This window comes from Scyliorhinus canicula, chromosome 2, assembly GCF_902713615.1.
Source record: "Scyliorhinus canicula chromosome 2, sScyCan1.1, whole genome shotgun sequence".
Taxonomy (NCBI): Eukaryota; Metazoa; Chordata; class Chondrichthyes; order Carcharhiniformes; family Scyliorhinidae; genus Scyliorhinus; species Scyliorhinus canicula.
This window is the reverse complement of record NC_052147.1, coordinates 199,611,592-199,635,174: the sequence shown is the minus strand read 5'-3', so window position 1 is coordinate 199,635,174 and position 23,583 is coordinate 199,611,592. Positions and strand designations below refer to the sequence as shown.

At 39.4% G+C, this 23,583-nt stretch overlaps 3 protein-coding genes across 7 annotated transcripts in view; all 3 read left to right on the top strand.

Annotated features, from left to right (window-relative positions):
* The first annotated feature begins 1,912 nt into the window (after positions 1–1,912).
* Positions 1,913–23,583, top strand: part of hoxd3a (homeobox D3a) — a 38,234-nt gene continuing 16,563 nt past the window's right edge. For 2 of the 4 annotated variants that reach the window (XM_038789335.1, XM_038789330.1), the window contains exons 1-2: positions 1,913–2,334; positions 13,406–13,432. The gene's annotated coding sequence lies outside the window, so the exon portion shown is untranslated. Of the gene's footprint in view, positions 2,335–11,390; positions 11,423–13,405; positions 13,433–23,583 lie in introns of those variants that run through there. The other 2 variants (XM_038789331.1, XM_038789332.1) reach the window with 2 other exon arrangements.
* Positions 8,446–10,259, top strand: LOC119961877 (homeobox protein Hox-D5). 2 transcript variants are annotated; one of them, XM_038789337.1, is made up of 2 exons: positions 8,446–9,011; positions 9,376–10,259. In XM_038789337.1, the coding sequence occupies exons 1-2, from the start codon at positions 8,504–8,506 to the stop codon at positions 9,624–9,626; spliced, it is 759 nt and encodes a 252-aa protein (XP_038645265.1). In that variant the 5' UTR covers positions 8,446–8,503; the 3' UTR covers positions 9,627–10,259. The 2 variants fall into 2 exon arrangements, with proteins under 2 accessions (XP_038645265.1, XP_038645266.1); XM_038789338.1 differs by having other exon boundaries at positions 8,460–9,011; positions 9,379–10,259.
* Positions 11,314–20,136, top strand: hoxd4a (homeobox D4a). The gene is made up of 4 exons (XM_038789341.1): positions 11,314–11,422; positions 13,406–13,432; positions 17,676–18,655; positions 19,145–20,136. The coding sequence occupies exons 3-4, from the start codon at positions 18,244–18,246 to the stop codon at positions 19,453–19,455; spliced, it is 723 nt and encodes a 240-aa protein (XP_038645269.1). The 5' UTR covers positions 11,314–11,422; positions 13,406–13,432; positions 17,676–18,243; the 3' UTR covers positions 19,456–20,136.

The following is a 23,583-nucleotide window of genomic DNA, read 5'->3' as shown; positions in this document are numbered from 1 at the left end:
CCGGTCAAAACGGATAAGTAATTTTGCAGAATAAATCAACTCGAAATAAAGAAATAATAGTGTTTATTTTTGAAATTGCATTTAGGCATCGGAGGGGAGTGCTCTGTCCAAAATTAACATGTTTTCACAAGTCTCTCTTGCTCTCTAGCCAGATACCCCCCCCCCCCCCTCAATATATTTGCACTGACCGCTTTTAGAAAACGTACTGATATCAAGTTTCAATAAATCTGTTATTAAAACGTCCTATGGCCCGAAACATTTTTTTTAAGTCCATTTTGCATCTGCTCCCATTTAAAAGTTGGGCGATCAAATCGGGTCTTCACCGGAATAGCGACCACCAAGTGATGCACCAGGGCAGGGCCAGATTAATAATTGTCTGAGATAGTAGGAATCTCCCGTTGAAATCTCCCGAAAGACGGTGCACAGAATGACGAAGCTTTGTTTGGAATTCGCACGTACATGTGAGCGTTGCCTCCATTGATTTTTTTTTAAACAAACAATGGAGATGAAAAAATTCCAACATTATATACATTAAAAAATCCTCCCTTCTCAATCATTGTAAAAGGCTCTTTTCGGTTCAATCCCGTGTATAAACCTCTGCAGACACTCCTGCAGCACTCAGCCTCCTCCTATACCACCCAGCGCACACCCAGACTTTGCACATCCACACTGAGGGTAACTTGCTGGCTTGGCCGTTCTGGTCAGAATCCTTGCAATTTTGACGCGACATTTCTGGTAGTGTTTTCCTTACCATAAATTGAAAATCAGATACCGACACGGATCAGGTTAAGCGGTCATGATTTCTACACCCCCCCCCCCCCCCCCCCCCAGTAAGATTAGCTCAAAGCAATAGAGCAACCAAGTGATGGCCTTTCTCCCGAGTTAAACCCCCGGGATATATGCGGATAGGGGGTAAAATTATGGTTATCAAATATCGACGAGCCATCTCCCCCCCCCCCCCCCCGTCCCCGTCCCCATGAATGGAGTTGACGTGAATTGTACACGGTGGAGTATTTCATCGCAGAGTCCGCTCCCCGCCATTGAAGGGAGAAAATACTGAACGAACTGATTCATTTTCATTCTCCCCAATGTGTTAACCCAGAATCTATTTTATCCGGCTTAGGCAAGCCTTATTGACCACTTGGATGTGTTTTTACATTTGATATAGAACCATTTTCTGCCCATAATGGAGACAGGAAGGGTATCACACTCCATGTGATTGGAATGGAAATACAAGGTATAATTAGGTAGCTACATATGCACCGATACTTCATCTTCAACCTCTCACCTGTGCAGAATGCACCGTGCAACATTAAGAATAAATTAATACATTGCTTTTATTATTGATTACTATTTGAAGGAAGGCGGCCGCCGCAGTTTTGATATTTATTTAACAGACGAACACCCTTCTGCTTCGCTTATTTCCTACTCTTGGCCTCGGCCATATCGAATGGCCAGTGAAAATCAAGGCAAAAATCCCAAAAAGAGCAGCTTTCAGTTACATAACTGGCGGCATTAGGAACTGTGATCATTACACGTTTAATTATTTGTTGAACTTGCTTTCCCGCACCCCAAAAAAAATACAACTGACACTCATTAACTTATTCGAACCACGAACTAACATAACTATGGATGTACAAACAAATTGTAGCGATTTAATTGCTAGACTGCGGAATGCCCATTGCTGTGGGAGATGTCTCCCTCTATGTTGGCGCGGCATTTCCGCTTATATAGTTAGTTAAGGCGTTCGTTACAATACACAGGGTAACAAATAGCTGCAGCAAAGAACTCGTTAAAGGAAACATGGCGCTTGTGAGCTGTACTTGTGAAATCCGCAAGGAATTGCTGCGAATTCCTTTTTGTTTGAAGAAAATTTACAACTTTGTAATGGACCTTTTACGACGAAGGCGACGTTCCTATTGGCTGCCATGGGTCACGTGAACCTAGTAACTGCGTTCATGGCCTTTTCATGATTTCCCTTGTGAATATTTCACTGCATTCCGCTGCTAACTCGTCTCAAATCGTCTTTTCTGTCAGTATCTGCCCTTGCCTGCTTTTGTCGTTGGTATTTGACGCCAGCTGCTTGCAAAAAAGGAGACTTTCCGCTGTATTCGCGCTATTCAGTCCTTTTCTGTGCAACTATGAGGAAGTCATTCGACCCATGCTGGGATTTAGCAACCTGATCACTCTCACAGACCGCTGACGTCTGTTTACAGTGTTCCGTTTGCCCTTCAGTTTCGCTTTACCTTTTTTTAAGTTCCTTTATTGTCGAAAAAGTCGAAATGGAATACTACATCCAGCTGGTTACTATTCTGGGGAACCGCCCGGAAGCGGGTAAGTGCTGTGTTTTTCTATTCTCTGCTGTCGCAGATAACAGCGCTGGACAGAGGAGGGAAGGGCGTTTGTTTCGTTGGTCGAGTTGCAGGCAACTGTTTGGGAGGTCGAGAAGCATTCGACATAAATGAACAAACAAGACAGATTCAAACCGTGTACGGGTGGTCATTTCAATTCAAATGGGGACTAGTGGCGCAGATGAATTAAATATTTCTTTTCCGCAATAGGGACGAAGAGTTGCGATTCTTGTCAATTTTTGGTATGAAAGCTTCTCTACAAAGCAGCTGATATTTTCTCATATGATCCAGAGCGGAGATTAATCAGGGTGTGTCGTTTACTCATGGGATAATGATTATTGTTCCTGCCAATAGCAATACAATTGTTCCTGTTATTTTGCGGGAGTGAAATCTGATCGTTATTGGTGATTGGCGCCTTGTTTCTCCTTTTGTCAGTGTGTGCTTTTCCGCGTCTTTCGGACGAGGATGTTAGTTGGACTCTTTTACGCTGAGGATGAATTGCAGAGATGAATGATGCGCCTTGTGTTAATGATCCGGATAATTCCGTGCAGTAATCATAGAAACGATCAGAATTTAGAAGAAATGTTTGGCCAACATTTTCATGATGACCAACCACGTGACAGAACTTTGCACAAATGAGTGGTACTCTTGCAATAATTACCCTGCAGTCGATAACAGACTGTGGTTTTAATGTGCTAGTAATCAGCAGCCCATTCAATAAATATTTAACTGCGGTATTTTTAATGCAAATGTTTCAAATAATAGCAGCTCGCCCATCTGATGACTCATTTACTGCAACAAGTTGTACCTAAATTGGATGTTACCTATATCAAAACTCTAACCTCTGCAGACTTCGGGGTGTTTTAATTTGGTAGGAAAAATTCCAAACCCATGATAATTGCTCGCACGTAACGGTCACGAAAGAAATACTGGGTCCCGTTCCCGCAACTCTCTCTCTCTCCCCCCCCCCCCCCCCCCCCCCCCCCACCACCATCGTTTCCATTTAGGTGCAACATCTTGCTGTAGAAATATGCGCAGAAAAAGGGCGGGCGAGATGTTATATTTTCCAAGGCATTTCTTTGTATCCATTCCCAGTGATTAAATATCCAGAGGGATTGGTTATGATTTCTCACACTTAACATTAAAGTGAATCGAGGGAGATTGCAATTGCATCCATTTGAAATTGTCATATCTGTCACATGTTTGAATTCCTTCAGTCTCTAGATTATTTTAACTGGTAGATAAAATGCAATGGATTGGTTTGAGTATCCATGCGGCGTACAATTATAGTAATATTGGTTCAATTTTTTAGCATCTGAAATGTATTGGCAAATGAAAGAGATATTTTCAAACTGCTGATCTATACTTGCCTGTATCTACCGCATAGACCAACAGGTATTTTGTCAAAGGGACACAGAAACTGCTTAAAATAATATTGCAAATTGTTGCTAGAATCAAATACATGTGTAAAGATATTGTAACATTTGCAATTAAATCGTACTATTATTTATAACATTGTAAGTGTGTCAATATCAATTATTTATTTTTAGAACAGGTCGACAAACAGAAATGTATCATACTCGGATATATCAGATTGGGAGAGGGCTAAGATCGAGCGTAGATTGAGCCTTTTGGCTCAGATCTGGTATGTCTCCTTTATGGGGGCCATGAATTGGATTCAATTTGAATTGGTTTTTGGAGCAGGCAAGGAGCTGGATTAGGGGTTCGCCTCTGTCCACACTCTGAGCCCTGGCTTTGTAGCTAAGATAAAGTAATAAAAAAAATTTAAAAAAAGATTGGGAGAGGTGTTCATTGCCCTATTGAGAAAGTAGTTTCATTTTACCTCATTTCACAAGCAACAATTGCTAGTAATTGTGTTCATCGTATATTTTCATATAATTCTCAAAGCATCGTCCATGTTAATTCCTGTGTGTTAATGATGCAGACAAGAATTCTTATGCAGGTTTTATCAATCAAGCTCCTTTCGTCTCTGTTACATAATTAAACGAGATGAATATTTGTTTAGCTATAATATTCAATAAACCCAGGCTGTTTACCTGGAGGTATGCGATAGCTACACTCTGATCTTTTTATAATACTTGGAAAGACTGATTTGTGATTTATCAATTTTCTTGACAATACATAATTCAGTGTAAACGCATGAAAAAGAACAACGAAAAAATAATAAACATAATCATTAGAAAAGGCTTATTTATTAATTCAATGAGAGTTACAATTTTTAAGAACGAATTATTTAATTTATGCTCTTAAATGTCACGAAGTTCACAATCTTGCTAAAAGTGCTAAAATACTCCGCAGGAATGCCACTCTATGTGTATGTGTGTGTATGTATGTACATGTGTGTGTTTGTGTGTCTGTATGCCTGTGCGTTTATGTGTGTACGTTTGTCATGATGTATATTTGTGTCCGTATCTGTGTGGGTTTATGTGTATGTGTGTGTGTGTGCATGTGTGTGTATATGTGTATCTATGTATGTGTGTATAAATATATGCGTATCTTTACGTGTGCGTTTATATGTTTGTCTATGTCTATCTGTGTCTGTGCATTTATGTGTATGTTTGTCTGTATATATACGTGTGTCTGTATTTGTGTGTATCTGCGCGTGCTTGTATGTCTGCCCGTATGTATATGTGTCTACCTGTGTGTGTTTATGTCTCCGTATGTATATGTCCGTCTGTGTATGTGTATGTGCAAATTGTGTGCCTGCATGTGTATACGTGTATATGTGCGTGCATGAATTGATTTAGTCAGTATCTAGCGGTTCATTTAGAACCTTCAACCTGTGCGACTTTGCTGACAGTGTATCTTCTACACCGACAATGCTCAGATATAATTTCCAATTTCAATAGAACAACAACAAAATATTAAAATTATTTATTTAATGCAAACAACTTTTCAACTTAACGTCTGTCTCAAAAAGTAATCAGATCGCCGCCAACGTTCAGCACTTAAAAAATGATTACACTTTTTTTTCCAAATCCTTTTTAACATCAGTTTCCAAATATAAAGAATTCTTCACACGAAAGCCCCACAAGAGATTTAATCTCGAGTTCAACGGGAATAATCGGTTGGAATTCCAGAAACTGATCGCTCTTTGCAGGTTAGGGAAACAAACGAATTTCGGACCTTCTCCTGGATTTGTTACGAGGAAGAACGCACTGTAAATTGAAAATCAACAAAAATGATTGGTATATCATACACGCATCAATTTCTTCATTTCACGGTGTGAATATAATTCACGGTCTCCCCCAGTAAGGGGGGACTGTTTATATGCTGGCTATCCTATCTCAAACGTTTCAAGGATAAAAGCGGACAGCAGCCTGGAACATTACTTATTTTTAAAAGAATTAGTCGAAGTCAGTACTAGAACTCATATTATTCGATCGAGTGTTCTGTAAGAGCGGCCTGATTTGTTAATACAGGACAAAGGCAATATTTCTTCCACAGGCTGTCACATGGCTGCTGCAACGTTAGATTGACGAGCAGCAGAGTCACTTGGTCTGTGTAACAACCAGGTTCTCAGATCAGAATTTAAGAATGGTACACAAATCAGATCTCACAAAGAAAAAATAAAACCGCACCGAAAGAATTACCCTTTATCAAAAATGTGCTTGTTAAAAGATTACGTTTTCTTGTACATAAGCTTAACTCGGCGCAAGTTATAATTTGGAACACATGACGGTCCTCGGATCCGAGCACTTTCAATCTGAGGCCTATGCGGTCCTCCACTAAAACTGTATGGTTGAAACTGCCCCAATGACTCCGGATTCAGTCTGTATTTGGAACTGGCGTGCTTCTGCCGTGGGCTATGACGATACAGTTCCTGCCTATTTTCTTTCAAATATGCTCAGACTTGAATTTTTTGGTAATACTTTTGTCCCCTTGTTTGTGTTGGGGCTGGTTTAGCACAAGGCTAAATAGCACAACCGTTCAATTTCCGTACCAGCCTCCCTGAACAGGCGCCAGAATGTGGCGACTAGGGGCGTTTCACAGTAACTTCATTTGAAGCCTACTTGTGACGACAAGCGATTTTAATTTAATTTCATTTTAAAATTCTAGTGACAGGTATTTGGAAAGCGAGCACCATAACACTCCCAGTGTCCAGCGCTCCGGAGCAGGAAATATGTAAAGGAACATTTCTGCCAGAGCTCAGGAATCAAATATTTTTTTTGTATGAGAAACAAGCGTACATGGTCTGGTCGGGTCATATAACAGGAGGATCCTACTGTACTGCTGATTAATACGCTTATTAAAGTGGTCAGAGGGACACTATTTTTACATCAGTGAAAACAACTGGCAAACAAGTGTAAACATTTAGATGTAATCCACCTGATTAAACATTACTGCGATCCTGGGCGAACTTTTGTCACGGTTTTCAGGCTCACATGAACATAGTCGATATTTGACATCGCTACCCCTCGTTAACTATGCCTTTCCCGATCACAATCATGAATTTATACGCTGCTTATTAATGAAACCGAAAAAAAATCTTGATTTTAAATATGACATTTATTGCTCTCTGAGTTTTCTTGCATTTCTGGCTGGATATGTTTGGAGTAGAAGCTACCACTGTGGAGAATGGCAACAGACCAAGGGTGCAACTACTGCAGTCCGCAACCATTCCTCTTCCAAATGTGGATCAATTTGCTGAAGGCGATCTTTCTGCAAGAACTATTTTGAATGAGCTTAGCATATACATCGAATGTACATCAGGCCCCAGACCATTAAACAAATACCGCGACAGTGCAAAATATAGGTTGTATAGAGGGAAAGAACAATAACATCCACGGTTAATTGGGTAGTGAAAATAGAAATAAACATATCACACACTGCGCTTAGTTTCTCAGTGTGTACTGTCGGGACTAGTGTCAGCGTCGACCTAACCAGTCACAAAATAAAATGCAACGTTCACTTGTAGTTTTGTTTTTTAAAACAAGTTACCAATGACAACAGGGAACACATATTTATGTAGAATCCGGAATATAGTGGGCAGGGTGCAGCAAAAGACGGAACATGTTTGTGCATATGAAAGCTAATGGGGAACATTGTAAAGCCGATTCAATGTGCCATCTTTAAGGACATGAAACTAATGTATAAATAATCTCAACGCCGTATTCTACAAACATAGTCCATTCGAATCATTCTAAACCCCAGGCACCAAGACCGTATGTGAAAATGCGGGGAGGCTGCCTTATGATTCGCATACTTGAATACGCTTCCTTCCCCAGAAAATACTGTCCCCGGCCTTGTTCCCCGCACGAAAAAGAATCTAAAAATCCAAAATCTTTGAGTAAAAGTCAGAATCGGATACCTGTATTTGAAATCAATACTGCGAGTACGTATTATTTATTTCCAACCAAACAGTTCGCCGAGAATCTAATTATTTATTTACAGTCAGCATCGAACTAAGGGGTCAAGTACACAGTAAATACGAAGGGAGGGTGTTCTTACTCAACTGAATTAGAACAAGAGCGACTAATTGTCTCACTAAATGAGTTGAATTATTGCACTAGTTTTTTCACAAATAAAGCATTGGATAAACATTTGCAGTTTTTAAGTGGTTGTGCTTTGCGGCAGCTAAAGCCAATTCGGCTATTTACTTTACACGTGTATTGCACACAAGCATATACTCGAATAATATTATTAAATAGGATGCTTGTATTTACAGAAACATTTTGTATCTTGTCACCAGCTACATAACTCATAATTACAGTAATAGGAAGCAGCATTGATACCCAAATTTTATTATATCTTAAACCATGAACACTTTTAGAAATGAACCTGCTTCGAAAAATATTTAGCAAACCGTGTAAACGTCAAAGCCTCTTTTGGATTTTGCTTTGTTGATATGAACCTGGCTTTCTTCACATTTGCCAGCAGGAGGCGCTATAGGACCATGCTCGTTAAATCGCAGCAAATATTCTCACTGCATGAATTACCCCCAGGGTCAGGCACAAGAATTTACGACTGGTCAACAAAAACACGTGATCTAAACTTGTGTCCCATATTTGGTTGCATACGTAGAAGGCAGAGAAATGACATGTGCCTTTTATTTCCATATTTCATTATATATCGCGCGGTCTAGTGGCGAATAAACGTCTAAGACCACAAATCAAACCCCTAAAAGGCAGATGAGTTCCTACTTTTTAAACTCCTTCTCAGGTCGCTACCAAAATGGCCACGATTATCAGTTGCAGAGTTATGGAAATGCTGCTTCTGTGGGCGAGCATTTTAGGGAGCCGACGGTGCTCTCCGCCAGGTATGGCTATGATTACACGGGGATAGATCTCAGCATGACTCGTTCTAACTCAAATCTGTGTGGAGACAGTGAAAGGTCTGCTAACTACCTGCAAACAGCCAGCAACACCTTTCAGAGCTCAAATGAGATGAAAATGAAGTCTCCAGATCCTGCCTTCTGCTCGGCATCTTTAATAAACCCATCAGACAGGGCAATCAAGACGGGGGCCGCTATCACAGAGTCTAGTCACTCATACAGCGGTGACCAGGACACTTCACCGCTTAACGATGGACATCCTAAGGGGACTAACAGCCCCAAACCGGAAAGTGAACAACTAGACAAGGATCCAGCCCGACAGTTGCAGATATACCCATGGATGAAAAAGATGCACCTTAACCAAGGTACTACATTCAGCCTTTTGACGCGGTTTAATTTTGATCCAATTAATTTTCAGACTGAGGAACAAAATAGCAAAATAACAAGCATGAGCTAAATATGACGACTACTCATCAAAATATGACAGTTTGAATGATATCGGAATATCAAACTGCTGCTATAAATTATAACAGCAATTATGCCGAAAGGTGCACCATGCTCCGCACCATACCTCTTGAAACTGAAAATATTTTACATTATTTTAACACGTAGACCCAAACAATTGAAGATTTTATCCTAGCATTAAGCATGAACGCATTTGTCTGAAATTGTATAACTTCATAATTTCCGTTGTACTGATGCTAATACATCTTTTAACTTTTTCTTAAGAAGGCTTAAGTGGATTAGAAGGAAAACGAACGAGGACTGCATACACTCGCTACCAAACCCTGGAGCTGGAGAAAGAATTCCATTATAACAGATACCTTACACGACGCCGGCGGATAGAAATCGCTCACGCCCTGTGTCTGACTGAAAGACAAATTAAAATCTGGTTTCAAAACCGAAGAATGAAATGGAAAAAGGACAATAAATTGAAAAGTATAAATGTCAGCCCTCCAGCAGGAGGGTTTCAGCCATAGCGTGTTTCACCTAACTGGCTGTATAATATGACTATCCAGATGATGTTTTAAAGTTGCAATAGGAAAGGTTGCTTGGCCACATTAAGTGCTTCTCGATGAGATACGATTGATATGTTGTTCTCGTGTGGGTTCAACGTCTTGCTATCAATTTATAAAGGCAAGGGTACAATTTATCAGTTGTCATCAACATATGTTAAATCATGTTTTTAATACATTGATGCTAACATCCATGCTTTAATTTAGATTGTAGGAGAGTAAGACAGGGGTCAACCGATGTAATGTAACCAAGCAAACCATTTGTCTTTGAGAGCAGAAGGAAATTGTGCTATATATCTGGTTGCTGAACAAACACATTCTAGACCAGATTATAGCTTCGCTAAGATTCTAATTTTTAAAAATGTTTTATAAACATAGATAAATATTGTTTCTTTCATCTCTTTTTACAATAAAAGTGATCATTTGTTTGATGATTCATTGGAATGTGTATGGCACGAATGTTGCTGTGGTCCCAGGTATATCTTGTCATGTATATTCTGTACATATATAACGTTTAAGTATCTGGCTTTGTCCTATGTACATGAAAAAAGTGTTTTTTTGCCTACAACATTGAAATAAATTCAGTTTTATCAAAAATCATTCCACCTGGCGTTTTGTTCAGCTTACTTTTTCTTGCTTAGCTCTAATGGGTATACAAAGGCACTAGCAATTGGTGACTTGTGAAAGAACCAAACGCCATTTCACTTTCTCACTTTGCATCTTTTTCCTTTAACATCCAGATTCACCTAATACTAGCCCCAATGTTTCAGAACTCATAAAAGTTCCTTGGGCTGAATCGTCTTTGAACGTTTTCTGAATTAAAAAAATATTATTATTGGCAAGACGTGTTGGCCGAGTTTATACTTATTCCAATAACTTTATTTAACATGAGTCATGCTTGAGAAACTTCAGCACCTAGATTACAGACATGGTAATTTTGAAAAGATAGTTTGAAAGCCTGTTATTTAATGGAATAATTTACTTTTATTCATGAATATTAACATACATATTTGAAAAACATACATATCCAGAGTTGGGATTTGTTTGGAAGAGCTATGGAACGTATTAATACTTGATATCAGGTTGCATTGCATTGAATAACTTACCAGGTTAACTGCACTGAGAATACTTGTTCTACCGAACGCTTATGACTAAAGCAGTAGGAACTTATATTGCTGAAGCGACAGAAATAGAGAAACAAAGTCATAGGGCGTTATAACTGTTAAAAGGGCATCTTGTCTTATTTTTCAATCGACCAATTTCCATTTCACTGTAGCTCAGACCCTATCGGTCACGTATACATCTAGTGTATTTACACTTACCAAATCTAATAGATCCCCGTGGTTGTATAAGAACTGCCCAAGCTGCGTTTTAAAGTAAAGGTAACTTATTCTCCAAAGAACGCGTCCTCTGGGCACTCAGATGTTTAGCTTTATATTACTGAGACAGCATTTCGATGAACATGACTGTCTTTAGTGAATAAAAGTTTTAAAGTTTAAGCGTTATTTATATGGACGCCACAGAGCCTGTTTCTGACTGGCTATAGAGGGGCACGTGATGTCATTAAACTTTGTTTTATGGTTAGGGGAGTTGACAAGCCAAAATATAATTCACATCATATATTAGGTTAAGAGCAGGCAAGTGCAGATGGGTTCGTGTTTTTGAGAGGGTCTGTGGAAAGTGACACCAAGAAGCAAGCGGTCCTGTTCGCATTGGCAGTGTCCTAGGGTCCTAATACCTTTGCGCTGGAAAAACAGCAAGTAAGTTATTTCTAATCGGCAACAGAGCTGGTGATTGCGTGACACCTGATGTCATTCGGGCCTCTTGGGCGCATGCACTACTTCTTGGCCAGCCAAAAACTAGAAAGACAGAGTACTGCATGAGTTCAGTTTCAACAGATACCGGTTATAACATATCTGTGTTCAATTATGAAAATGATATTGCAATATTCGAAATAAATTATAAACTTTGCATGCTACTAAATTTCCAACTACAATTTCAAATGCTTAATCATGAAGAATGTTGTGCGTCATAATCATATTATACAGTTAAATGAACAATTCAGAAATAAACCGTTTAAATTGGGTTCTTTACAAAAACAAGGAGCTTTTGTACAGTTTGATCACGTGTATTTTAATTCAGCCAGCTCTGAAAGATATTAACTGCACTAGCCTTATAACACTTTCATACGTTGAAAATCGATCTTGTTTTTAAAAATCGGAGGTCAGAGAACCAAAGCTCTGCAGAGGATACAAATTGCTACTCTATAGTCTGCGAGTTTGACCGAAAATATTTTGGGGATATTAGCTAATTTAAGGACTAGTTCTGCAAGTTCAAAGAAGAATCAAACATTTACTACATATGCTTTGCTGAACCTCCTCTTAATTCACTGAGGTTAGCTAATTAGTTCGGTTCTAGGTATCACGGTTCGGAGTCCCAAATTGCGAACAATTTGGAACAGAATTATTGAACAATGATGAACAGTTTGCTGCTTAATCTATTTTCTTTTTCTTCAAAAAGCCGCTGAAAAAATATCTTCATTTTTTTAAAAACAATGCAGTCTGAACACTCACTGCAGTTGCTGATAATTTAGTTCGGAATTCTTTTTTGACTACTCATGTGGCCCACATATAGCGAGGCACTGCCAAATAAACTAAGCTTATTAATTGTTTTTGTGACACGTTGACATTATGTGTGGCCTACTTAAATGTTGCTGAAAATGTAGAATGATATGACAAGGTTTCAAGAGGAAGGGGAGGGGGAGGGGCAATGAAATCGTAAACCGTGCGAGATGGGAACCAAAATGCAAAAGAAAATTAATAAATATCAAACATGACAGGGGACAGGCTCAGCCCAAAGAGCTGAGATGAAAAATGTTTACTGACAACTGGAAATGTGAGTAATTCACCCATAAATAATTCGGATTGGCTTTTAAACAATAAAACTATAGCACGTTCTGCCCTTTTTAGCTAATTCAGTTCAATGGAGAATTTTGGAAATATTTTGTTAATATTTGAAAAATAAAGATTTCGAAAATCTTCAAAACAATCGAGGTGGTTTAGCATCTCGGATGAACGATTTTTTCGGCACTCGAAATGTTCAATAAAATTCGCAATTGAAAAAATTGCAAACAGAACGCTGAAAAAGCCCCTGCCAAGATATTGGAGAACATATTTGAGAGTGGATAACGGCCCACGGAGAAGGTGTAGTTTTCATAATGTCATTACAAATCGACGCTTTATGCATGTATACATTTTTAAAGTTCAATGTATGACCAGGTTAACTAGTGAAGGATAGTTGAAAGTGCCTTGACAGACACGGCGTGGAGGACAATGTGAAACCAATATTCAAATTACTGTTTACCAAGAACATATGACATTACATGAGTTTCCTGTGCTTAAACAATGTAAAGTGAAACGAGTGGTGTCATATCAATTAGTAGGCCAGAGTAAAATACGCCGTATATAAATGATCGATATTTTTGCTTAAAACGTCGCACCATGACAATACAGAGCTGTTGTTCTCATGGTAACATAAATTATATTGTAGATCGTATTGACAATCTTTGCATTCGAAAGTAATATCATGAAGATCGCTTACCTGAACTCGCGAAGTTAACAGTATTTCAGTTACTTTAATATCAGAAAGCCATTGTGGGTATATATCGCACTGATTCCCATCTTCATTGTGTGATTTACTGAGTCTGAACTGTTCAATCTAACTTTGATTTTATTTTATTGCAGGTCTGGCAGAATGGAGGAGGTTCTTCCGTAAGTAACTGTGTGTTATTTCTTAAATGTGTGGTGAATAGTTGGAAGCGATTGTTTTTTTCCGGATGTGGTTTATGTGGAAAACGAAATCGTCACATTGTGGGTCTAAAGGGAGCGGTTCTGTGGATTGGAAACGGATTTTAGTAACAATTGTGCACAGCTTACATCCTTCCTGGTACTCTGCTTAATTTGTATAACGGCATGGGAGAAATTATGCTGGTACATTCAATTTCCCTGAAAGGGTTACGATCTTTATAGGTACAGAGTAAAGTCAGTTAAAATATTATTGTGCTCAACTCTATCTGTGACAGTGTATATCCAGAGTCCGATTTAGCTGGGTTGTTATTTTGAACTGGTAATGTACAACACAGCGCCTCCCAGTGCAAGGGTGCATCTGTAAAAGGTCATTTGGAGGAAAATTATTGTTCCGGTTTCAATAAACATCTGTAAACTCGCTTTGTCGAATGACGTGGCAATAATTATAGCAGCTATTTAAAGTCGACACTTACTGAGCCTACAGAGGCGTGTGGGCGAAAGCAAATGTTAAAGCTCTTCAGATATCACAGTCACTGTAAACATGTAGGCCAAAAATCAAGCCTTATGGCTGCCAGGGCAAAAAATTAACTATTAATTTAAGTGAAGCACAGCATTCCTTTGATGGGTTATTTATCGGCGAGGCTTACCTTTTATGAATTAAAATGTTTTTTTGTAAAGGTCCGCCAGGTCGCTTGGGGAATAGTTGTCGTCAAAAGTTCGTATAACTTATTGCAAAATGTAATTGCTTTTTAAATGAGAGCATGTTTCAAAAGTTTATTGTCTTTTGTTTACCATGAAAGATACAGTAAATAAAATTCCCTATGTATAGGTTTATGAAGATAATCTGAAACTATTAACTTCAGACTGTAGTTTTTTAAGGAAAAACTAATAATATCAAAGTAACCAAAACCGCACGTCAAATTAGATAGGTTCAAGTCTTTATTTCAAACGGACAGTAGTAAAACATCTTGAGTTAAATTACTATCTGGCTATCGCAAGGCAGTAATAGACATGTCCCACACAAGGGACTTTGAATGTTTCTTTTCACCTTCGATCGACTATTGCTCCTGCACCTCAGCTAATTGTAAGCACTGCTAAGGGTATCAAATGCAGACATTTACAGATACTAGTCTATCTCTACACTTAATATCCAATATTATTGCCCACCAAGTAACGAGTAATTACGCCACGAGATAAACGTCAAACAATAACTCACTTTAAATAGATCCCGATAACGTTTAACCGGTATTGGCAAAGCAATGGGCCAGCGCAATGGCTCCTTCGTTTCAGCACTAAGTTTTACAATGTGAATCTCTAGGCGTTGATAAGTAATCAAGGGTAATTGCCACTGAAAAGCAAAACAGTCGCCCTTATGCTGAGCGGACTTCTGCAAGAAAATGACTTTCTGGGTCACTAGAAAGGTGAACTTTTTAAAAATTCAATTTTGGTTTTTAAATCGTTGTATTTATACGCAGGAAGGCCCTTAGCAGACTCATGGCAATAATAGCTTTCATTGAACCACTGAATCTATGAATAAATATAGGGTTCACTTCCCAAACACTTACTTTGCATTGACATTCTCTAGGTCAAAATCTGCTAGATCAAAAGTCGCAGCACTTGTGTGGGCAGTTAAAAAAGAGGTGAATTTTAATCGGGTTTGTTCATCAATAACTCTTTGGCATTGACCTGTCTGAACGAGTCGAGCAGTAAGGTGAAATGCAGGTCACAGCGTCTAACAAATATTAAAATGTGTAGCACCAATCAGCTTCACTATCTGCGATAATTTGAACAGTAAAGACATTTGGCTTTTCAATTAGCGGATGATGTAACGATATCTGGGATTTTCTTTGCAAAAAGGCTTTTAAAAGCAGAATTCACCGCCGGTGCATTCGTTGGCGTCATTGGTTGTCGAAAACTGTTTAGCCTTTTTCTTTCCTAATGCACTGGGGTGAAGGAAAAAAAATCACAGGTAAATAAACCAGACTTTTAGCGACGCTTTGGATTTTTTTTTACAGAAGGTAAAATCATCAAAACAGAAATTTACTTCGGGATTAAACATGAGGTTGCACATTTATAGAGCTTTAGTTTGGCTGCTCTGCAATAAAGCGTCCATGCAGCGAAAGCGTTATTGTGCTCGGCAGAAGTAGCAGAGAAATAAAGTGAAGATTCCCATTTGCTGTCAGAAAGTACAGTTTCAGTATTACTTTGTTAACCAGTGCAGCCAAAAACATTTCAACCTAGCCTTTGTGCTGTCGAATCCACTTACTCGGTTTCGTTGGCGTACGTTTAGAATTGTCCTCAGCCTCTCGTGTGCCTTTTATTCCAACTCGAGTCAGAAGGACAGAATTACTGTAAACTTAGCTGAATAGTTAGTTCGGCTAGATTCACACATTTATAAAAGGTCAGGCGTGTGGCGCTCCCTAAAGTGAAAATAATAATGCAACTTTGCGAGGTGTTTGTAAATGATTTCAGTCTGACCCCGGTGCCCTTCGGCCTTTAACACACAACGCGGTGACACTGCGGGGACAGTGGGGAGAGCAAAGTAAGGAATCTACAATGCACTAGAGTTTAGAAACCACCTTAGACATGTTCGAGGCAAAGGGAATCCTGGTTAGTTGTCATACTAAATTGTACATATTTTTTCCCGGCATGTGACGATCCAATTGACTGTTGCTAATTAGAATTTAAAGCAGATTGCCAGGCCTGCCTGCAGTATTATATTATCCAGCTCCGAGGTAGAGATTAGAATAGAACAAACAATCGTTATTTTCCTGCGCTGCTATCATTTTATGGAAGTAGCAATGAGTGCAGAACACTTTGAAATAAACTAATATTTGTGCTATCATGTATAACTTGTTTTTGATTAGATTTAGGAATTGTTTAGTCCGGGTGATATTTGTTATAACATCCTGCGGTTTGTTAGTGGTGAGTTCAAATTATTAGCATCTGGAGCAATTATTGATTCACGCTGGGGCACTTAGTAATGTTAGCTGGAGCGGATCGGTACAAACTGTTTCCTATAAAATCTCTGTGAAATACCAAGGGCTCATATGCAGAGTAACAAATAATAACTTCTGCCTTGTACACTGTATGCACGCTGATTCACGTTGCTGCCACTGCCGAACAACGCACGTAGAAATGTTCGCTATCACCGACCTGTTATAAAGGACGACTTCTATTATTTTTCAGTGGCCAAACAATTAAATTGTTGACCAGTCGCTTTGTCTGAATTTTCTTTTCTTATTTATTAATATTGCAAGCCATTAACTCCTTGGAGTCCGCTTGCAACTGTAGCTTTTAAAACTACTTTCCCATATCGTAATTAGTCACCGAATTTATTTGCAACCCGTCGTCTATATATACCCTGTAGAACCGAATTTGTGTGATGTTTCGGTCACAGATTCGTTTCTAGGGGAGTCTATGGTCGATGCCAACACTACGAAAATCAGCAATTTGCTCCTCGTGGCCTTTACTGCTTAGAGTGATTACGTTCTCAGTAATACTGAATGATTTGATTAGGAATGGCCTCTTTTTGTTTTGAATCCACTTTTCAATATTGAGTAGGCTTTTAGCTCTCGCCGCTTAACAATGAATGGTTTATTTCAGCTCCCCTTTGCAATCGAACTGTGATGTTTAACGTGTTGATTTACTGATCATTAGTGCGAATGTAGTCGTTTCTAAACTTCCGGATTTACTCTCAGGAAATCTAAGATTACTGAAACTGAAGTATTTCTTTCTCAAGCTGCCTGTTTCCATGGCGATGACGATAAATTATCTACAAAGATTGGCTGGCGGTTTCGTATCACACGATGCTTTGCAATTAAAACGGACTAGAACGTCCCTTAGTTCAAAACTTGAAATTCGAATTGTGCATATTACAAATGTAAGAGTTAGCTATTGAAATAGTTTAAGGAGATAATAGCTGTGAGTGCACGTGAGAGGGAAAAACAACGAATTGTGAAGAAATTGGAACACAAATGCTTCGGATCGTCAGATATTAAACTTATATTCCAGTCTTCCATTTTTTTAAACTTTCAGAACAAAGTATGTTTCATCTTACAATGTCCTTAAGCAACATGTGCAAAGTGCTTTATGTGATACGGGAAGTCCATGTTCTGACTCTATCGGAGCAGGCCATGTTTGCCTTTGAATAACTTTGTCCAAAAGACCTTTCTGAATCGGTAATGGCTGTAATTATTTCCCTCAGCTCCGTTATTCCTTTTCTTGGCTAGCTGGATGCTTCCTTTGTCACCCTGCGTACGTTGGATTGCTGGCCGTTTCTCCAGGAACCCTCGCTATTGTCCTGCTGCTCCCGGGGAAGAAACAGCAACAACAGATACCAACAGGCCGCATGCAATCGCTCCCCTTGTTTTATTTGAAAAGCGGCAAGAATGGTGGAAAATTCTCTTTTGGACAAAAGAGAAATTACCTGAGCAATATTCGGGCGCTCAGTGAGTGGTCATTATTCTCTCCAAATGGAAACCTCTATTGTATGCATTTTCCGGAATCTGTTTCAAATACTTAGTGGCTGCTGGGGGGGGAATCAAGACCTTGCAGTTTTTAATTTATTTTTAAATCAAGGTTTTCTGGACGAAGTTTGTAAAAAATTGTCATTAGCTGTTTCCTTATCCGGGAATCGGGCCCGACCTCGCCATTGGCTCGTATGGTCACATGGGTGACTAACTTTATTCAGTTGACAGCAAGTAGGAGGGCTTTATGGAACGGGAAAAAAAGACAACTGGAGAAAAATTAGTATTTTCCACCTTCAGAAATTAATGACCATGAGTTCGTATTTGATGAACACTAAATATGTGGATCCCAAATTTCCACCTTGCGAGGAATACTCGCAAAATAACTACATACCTGACCACTGCTCAGAGTATTACAGCCAGGCGCAGGATTCAGATTTTCAGCACCAAGGAATCTATCCACGGTCAAACTACAGCGGCCAGCCGTACAGCTGCAGCAATGCTCGGGGCTCTCCAGTGCAGCAGAGGGGTCAACTGCAGGCACAGCCCGCTCTCCAGGACCACCTCACAGGGCAGGGGGAGCCCGTTGCACCGCTCCAAGTGTCCATAGGCCGGCCTTGCAGCCAGCAGCAACATAATCCAAAGAACCAAAACGGCACAGCAACCAAACAACCAGCAGTGGTTTACCCTTGGATGAAGAAAGTCCACGTTAACACGGGTAAGATGCACTTTTTGGTTTCTCTTTCGACCCCCCCCCCCCCCCCCCACCACCCCCACCACCACCCCCAACCCCCTATCTCTTTCCCCACCCCCCTGCTGCATCGCCATCCCTAGCAAATATTTGTGACCCATTGATACAGGTCTACCGTAAATAACTCCTTCAAGGGAGGATTTATGAGCGGTTTTTAAAAAGACCGACAATTACACCCATCATAAATTTTATTGCTGAGGAAATAGGCCGCTAGCCATGTGGCTGACTCCATGTGAAAACTCGAGCCTGAGAGTAACAGGGATATGTTATATCCCCAATTCCGAAAGCACTTTAAAGTGATCCTCAGTACCAATATCTATATATTTGAACTTCTTATCAGAGATACTATTACAGTGCAGCGTGCGTGCAGGCGTTGCCTTTAGGGCTGACTGGTGAAAGCGGCTGACAAACTTTAGGTCCGGATTTGAATGGCTTTTGAATTGTTTTGTTTTTCAGTGAACCCTAATTACACAGGAGGGGAACCAAAACGTTCACGAACTGCCTACACAAGGCAGCAGGTTTTAGAACTGGAAAAGGAATTCCATTTTAACAGGTATCTGACAAGACGACGTCGGATTGAAATAGCTCACACTTTATGTCTTTCCGAACGCCAGATCAAAATTTGGTTTCAGAACCGAAGAATGAAGTGGAAAAAAGATCACAAACTGCCTAACACAAAGACCAGATCATCTGGTCCTTCCTCGACTTCCAATCAACAGTTACAAACTGTTTCCAAGGACCACCAAACAGACCTCACAAGTTTATAGAAGCACATCTTCTAAGTGGCTCTTTAAGTGTATATATTGAGACATTTCCAGGCAGAAATTGCATGTACCGATAACATGGCTTGTAGGTGCTTTCCTGCTGATTTTTATGGCATTGAAGGGACCTTGTCTTGTGCCTCACCTTTGTTCTCAAATGTAGGAAATGAAACAAAAAGGAGAAAATCACCATAGTTGCAGCTGAAAGCGTTGCGATTTTAGCCAGTGGCTATTCTTTTCATACAGCACACCTTAGTAACCTTAACAAGTGCCCCCTGAAGATATGGTGAGGTGCACACTAGGAAGCTACATGTGTAGTCTGCTCGCATGAAAATGAAAGGCTGCGACGCGTGTTCATGGTCTTTTTTATTTTACAATGAAGGCCCAATGATTTGTTGTGGCAATTCTTGATTTCCACAACTATTTTTGCTTGTAATGTGTATTTTTGCGATTCCATCCTTTGTGTATGTTGTGTTGGTATTCGAGATTTATTGTGATCAGGAATTAGATAGTGTTATGTGGTTTCTTTATTTAAAATGAGAAAATGGTATTTGTAATTGTGCTGCTGGATGGATTATTGTTACAAGTCTACACTGCAAGATTGCATACATTTTTATGTTCAAGAACGATACCAAAATTCGTACGCACTACTAAAGTTCAAGAAATAAATTTAGTAGTAATAAGCTGAATAGCGTGAGTTGTTTTCCTTTCTTGATATCTGGAAATGGATTCTTATATGTGACTCCCGCTCCTGTTACAACGCTGTCGTGTGCAAATGTCATGAAGATGCAGGAATACAAAATGCCACAAATCCAGTGACTTCCAATTCAATATCAAATAGGCAATCAAAAAACGCCACCCGATGTGATCTAAAGCAAGATTTCGGAAATAAAAGTGCGGTTAGTGAAATATTGCAACAATACTTTGTGTTCAGGGTGCTTGGTCAACTCTGCTTCTCGGGTTGTTGGTTGATAAATGAGTAAGTTAGTTACACCAATCTGTGAACGTTTAGTATTACAAGTGGGAATGCGTTTCCTTTCGATTTTCTTCAAAACGGATGAGCGAACAACAATGCGACAAGGTACACAGTTTAGAAACAGAAATGCTCGACACCGTGTATATTTTGCTTAGTGAAGAGCCCTGTTCGTTTTTCCAGCCTATTAATCTGTAAAGACACACTGGTGGTTGATTTAGAGGGGCAGGGACAATAGCCGAGAGGCTCTTCAATTAGGTAATTTACACCTAAACACAAATTGCTGAAGATTCTTGTTTCTGGCAGTTTTAAGGAAGCTAATGTAATGTTACAATCAGGCGAAACGAGTCAGAACTTCCTGAAATACAAGACTGGCTGTTATGTGCCAATATTCTCACGATATCAATCAGTGGCACATTGGTATGTCATGGAGATTTCGCATTCAGTTCTTCTATGCAATGTTTTAAAACGGTCATTCATTGTTGGATATCCAGATGCTGAAACGGAATGAAGCCCCTTTGTGACACGAAGGAACAGTTCATTAGTTATTCGAACATGCCTTACCGTTTTCATCAGAATATTACCTCCATCAGCTAAATATGAAGAGACATTTTTAAAATGCTCACAAAACCCTTCCGGGCACAGTTAATGTAAGTTTTGTTTTGTGAGGAATTTGATTCCACAGCCTCCTCACACTGAAGCGTGTTTTCTCGGAATTCTGATGGTCATGCGAGAGAGAAATGGGAGGGGGGACGGCATTGTGTGTAGTTGTGTGATTACAATTGAGGGTTCTTGCCTTTCGTATTATTAAAACCGCGAACACATGTTAGGTGCCTTAGATTTCTATCGCTTTATTTTTCTCCGATCTGCAAAATTGGAGCTTTAGAAAAGAAAGATGGCGAATGAGCACAATACTGCCTTCAAATAATCGAAGCTCTAGGTAGAAAGGCTATGTAAAGGGAAAAAGTCCGGAGGGGTTCGTGTTAGTGGGCTTTCTAATCCGCTAAAAGGAAGCCGTGCCTAACCAACTCTCAGGAAATCATTATCGCAATCACACAGCAATTTAGCTGGAAATGCCAGAATTCCGTCCAAATACAAGTAGTGAAGAAAATCTGTTTCGGGAGAATTTCGATGCTCAACTCGGTTTTGTCGCATTCAGTAACAAAAGAAAGTTGGCGGCGCAGCTCTTTCTCCTTGTCCCTTTAGTGCCCTGCAAGCCTGCAGCTGGCTTAGCTGGACATGGGCTGCTTGAAAAGGCAAATTCCAAGATTCTTTGTTCTTTTTAGGATAAGCCTTGTAGTTCTCAGACTTGCACATGACATTACTATAATATATCCACGTCTTGATATTATAAATGAGTGATATTCTCTATACCATTTAAATCATTGTCTCCAGTACAAAACACTAAGGTTCACGCGTAGCAAAGATGTCCTTTTCTGACGCCTTCATGTTGAGAAGCTGAAAAGGTATTTTTACTGAAGTTCGGCTAAACTGTAGAAACAGGTTCACCAAGAGGACAAATTTTCTATTCGATTAGCTGTATTTCAGCCTGGAGGACTGACCTCTAAACCCTTGACCTTTTGGACTCAATCCTACCCTTCGCCTTTTCTATGTGTTTTAACACAGACACCCTCTAGTTAAAGCCAGTTGAAACAGTTTCTCACGTATGAACTGCTCCAATTTCTACAGGGTACTTTTGCATCCATTCTCAGGAGATGCAGATTTTAGAATCATGCACGATGCTTCTAAACCCCACTTTTCTCCCGCACCTTCACAGAAGTGACACTTCAGCCATTGTCTACACTTTACCTCTAACCATACAACGTAGAAGTTGTTCATTGACTCAGCTTTTGAAGTGGCCTATTTTCAACTCAGTATGTTCCTGCTTACCTTTCAATGATGCTTGAATAATGAAAATCCTCAGAAACACTCCAAGGCATTCAATTCTTAATATTTGCATTGCGATTCACACTAAATTCTATCTCCACATAGGCGCCATGAAAATATAATTTTGCCACATTCATTGATATGCTAAAAATACTCGAACTCATGTTGCAGTGGTTGGTGTTTGTGTCGAATAGCTGTCCATATTGGTTTGTCAAAGCAGGATTGAATTCCTTTTAGCTAAATAATATAGCAGCATGTACAACAGTAAAACAAAAAAAATTACAAAAAATCCAGTTATACAGTTGGAAATAATTATATCCACAAGCACCGTTGCATCTTTATTATGGATAGCGTCTACATAATTTTGTCATTATTCATTTGTTTTCATTAAAGAAGTCACATTTTTGCCACAAAGTGGACACAGCATCCTGCCATGTAGGTGTTTTGATCTGGTCCCATGTTATTGCCAAGTTATAACTCATAATCATACACCCACCCCCACCAAAAAAATAAACAATTTGCATCGTCTACTATGAGAGTTGAGAGCAATGGAGTTTCCCTCTCAATTTAACAACTACCCAAGAAAAGTGAAACTGAACGAACTTGTTAAAATGTTTTGTAAATACTTGGTAAATCAGTGATCACTGAAAGCGAGACACATGCATGCGAAACGCCCAAATAAGTAGCAATTAATCAGCTGCAAGTGTTGTCTTTTCTGAGGTACAATCTAAATTACCAGAGCATATATGCCACAAGAAGCTGTAAGCAGTGTATGACTTTGACTTTTGTGCAACACCTATCTCCTTGAAAAGCAGTCTACTTTTAACCGCAGTTACCACCAAGGTCAATTGATAACGTCTCATATTCATTTAGTCATGTAATTTATCAATATTTAACCTATCCAGCTACATGTACTTGTGCAGGCACTGGTTACAATTTATAATTCAAATGTTTTAAATTCAGCATCTTAATTATTTTCAAGTTCTTTCATTGTGTAATTTGTCACATTAATATCGAGTACGCAAACAAGGGAAGCACAGAACATAAAAGTAAACAACATCATGATTTCTGAACTGTTATATCATTCAAAATTCACAACGTCACATGTAATATCAATCACAATCAATCAACTTGCATATTTATATCTATCGACGCACAACACAGCTCCCACGGCTGCACATACCCCTTATATCTAGCTGCGTGCTGTTTGTTTGTTTGCATGTATCTGTTTTCCTATGCATGCGTGTGTTTTTGTGTGTGTGCATTTATGTACA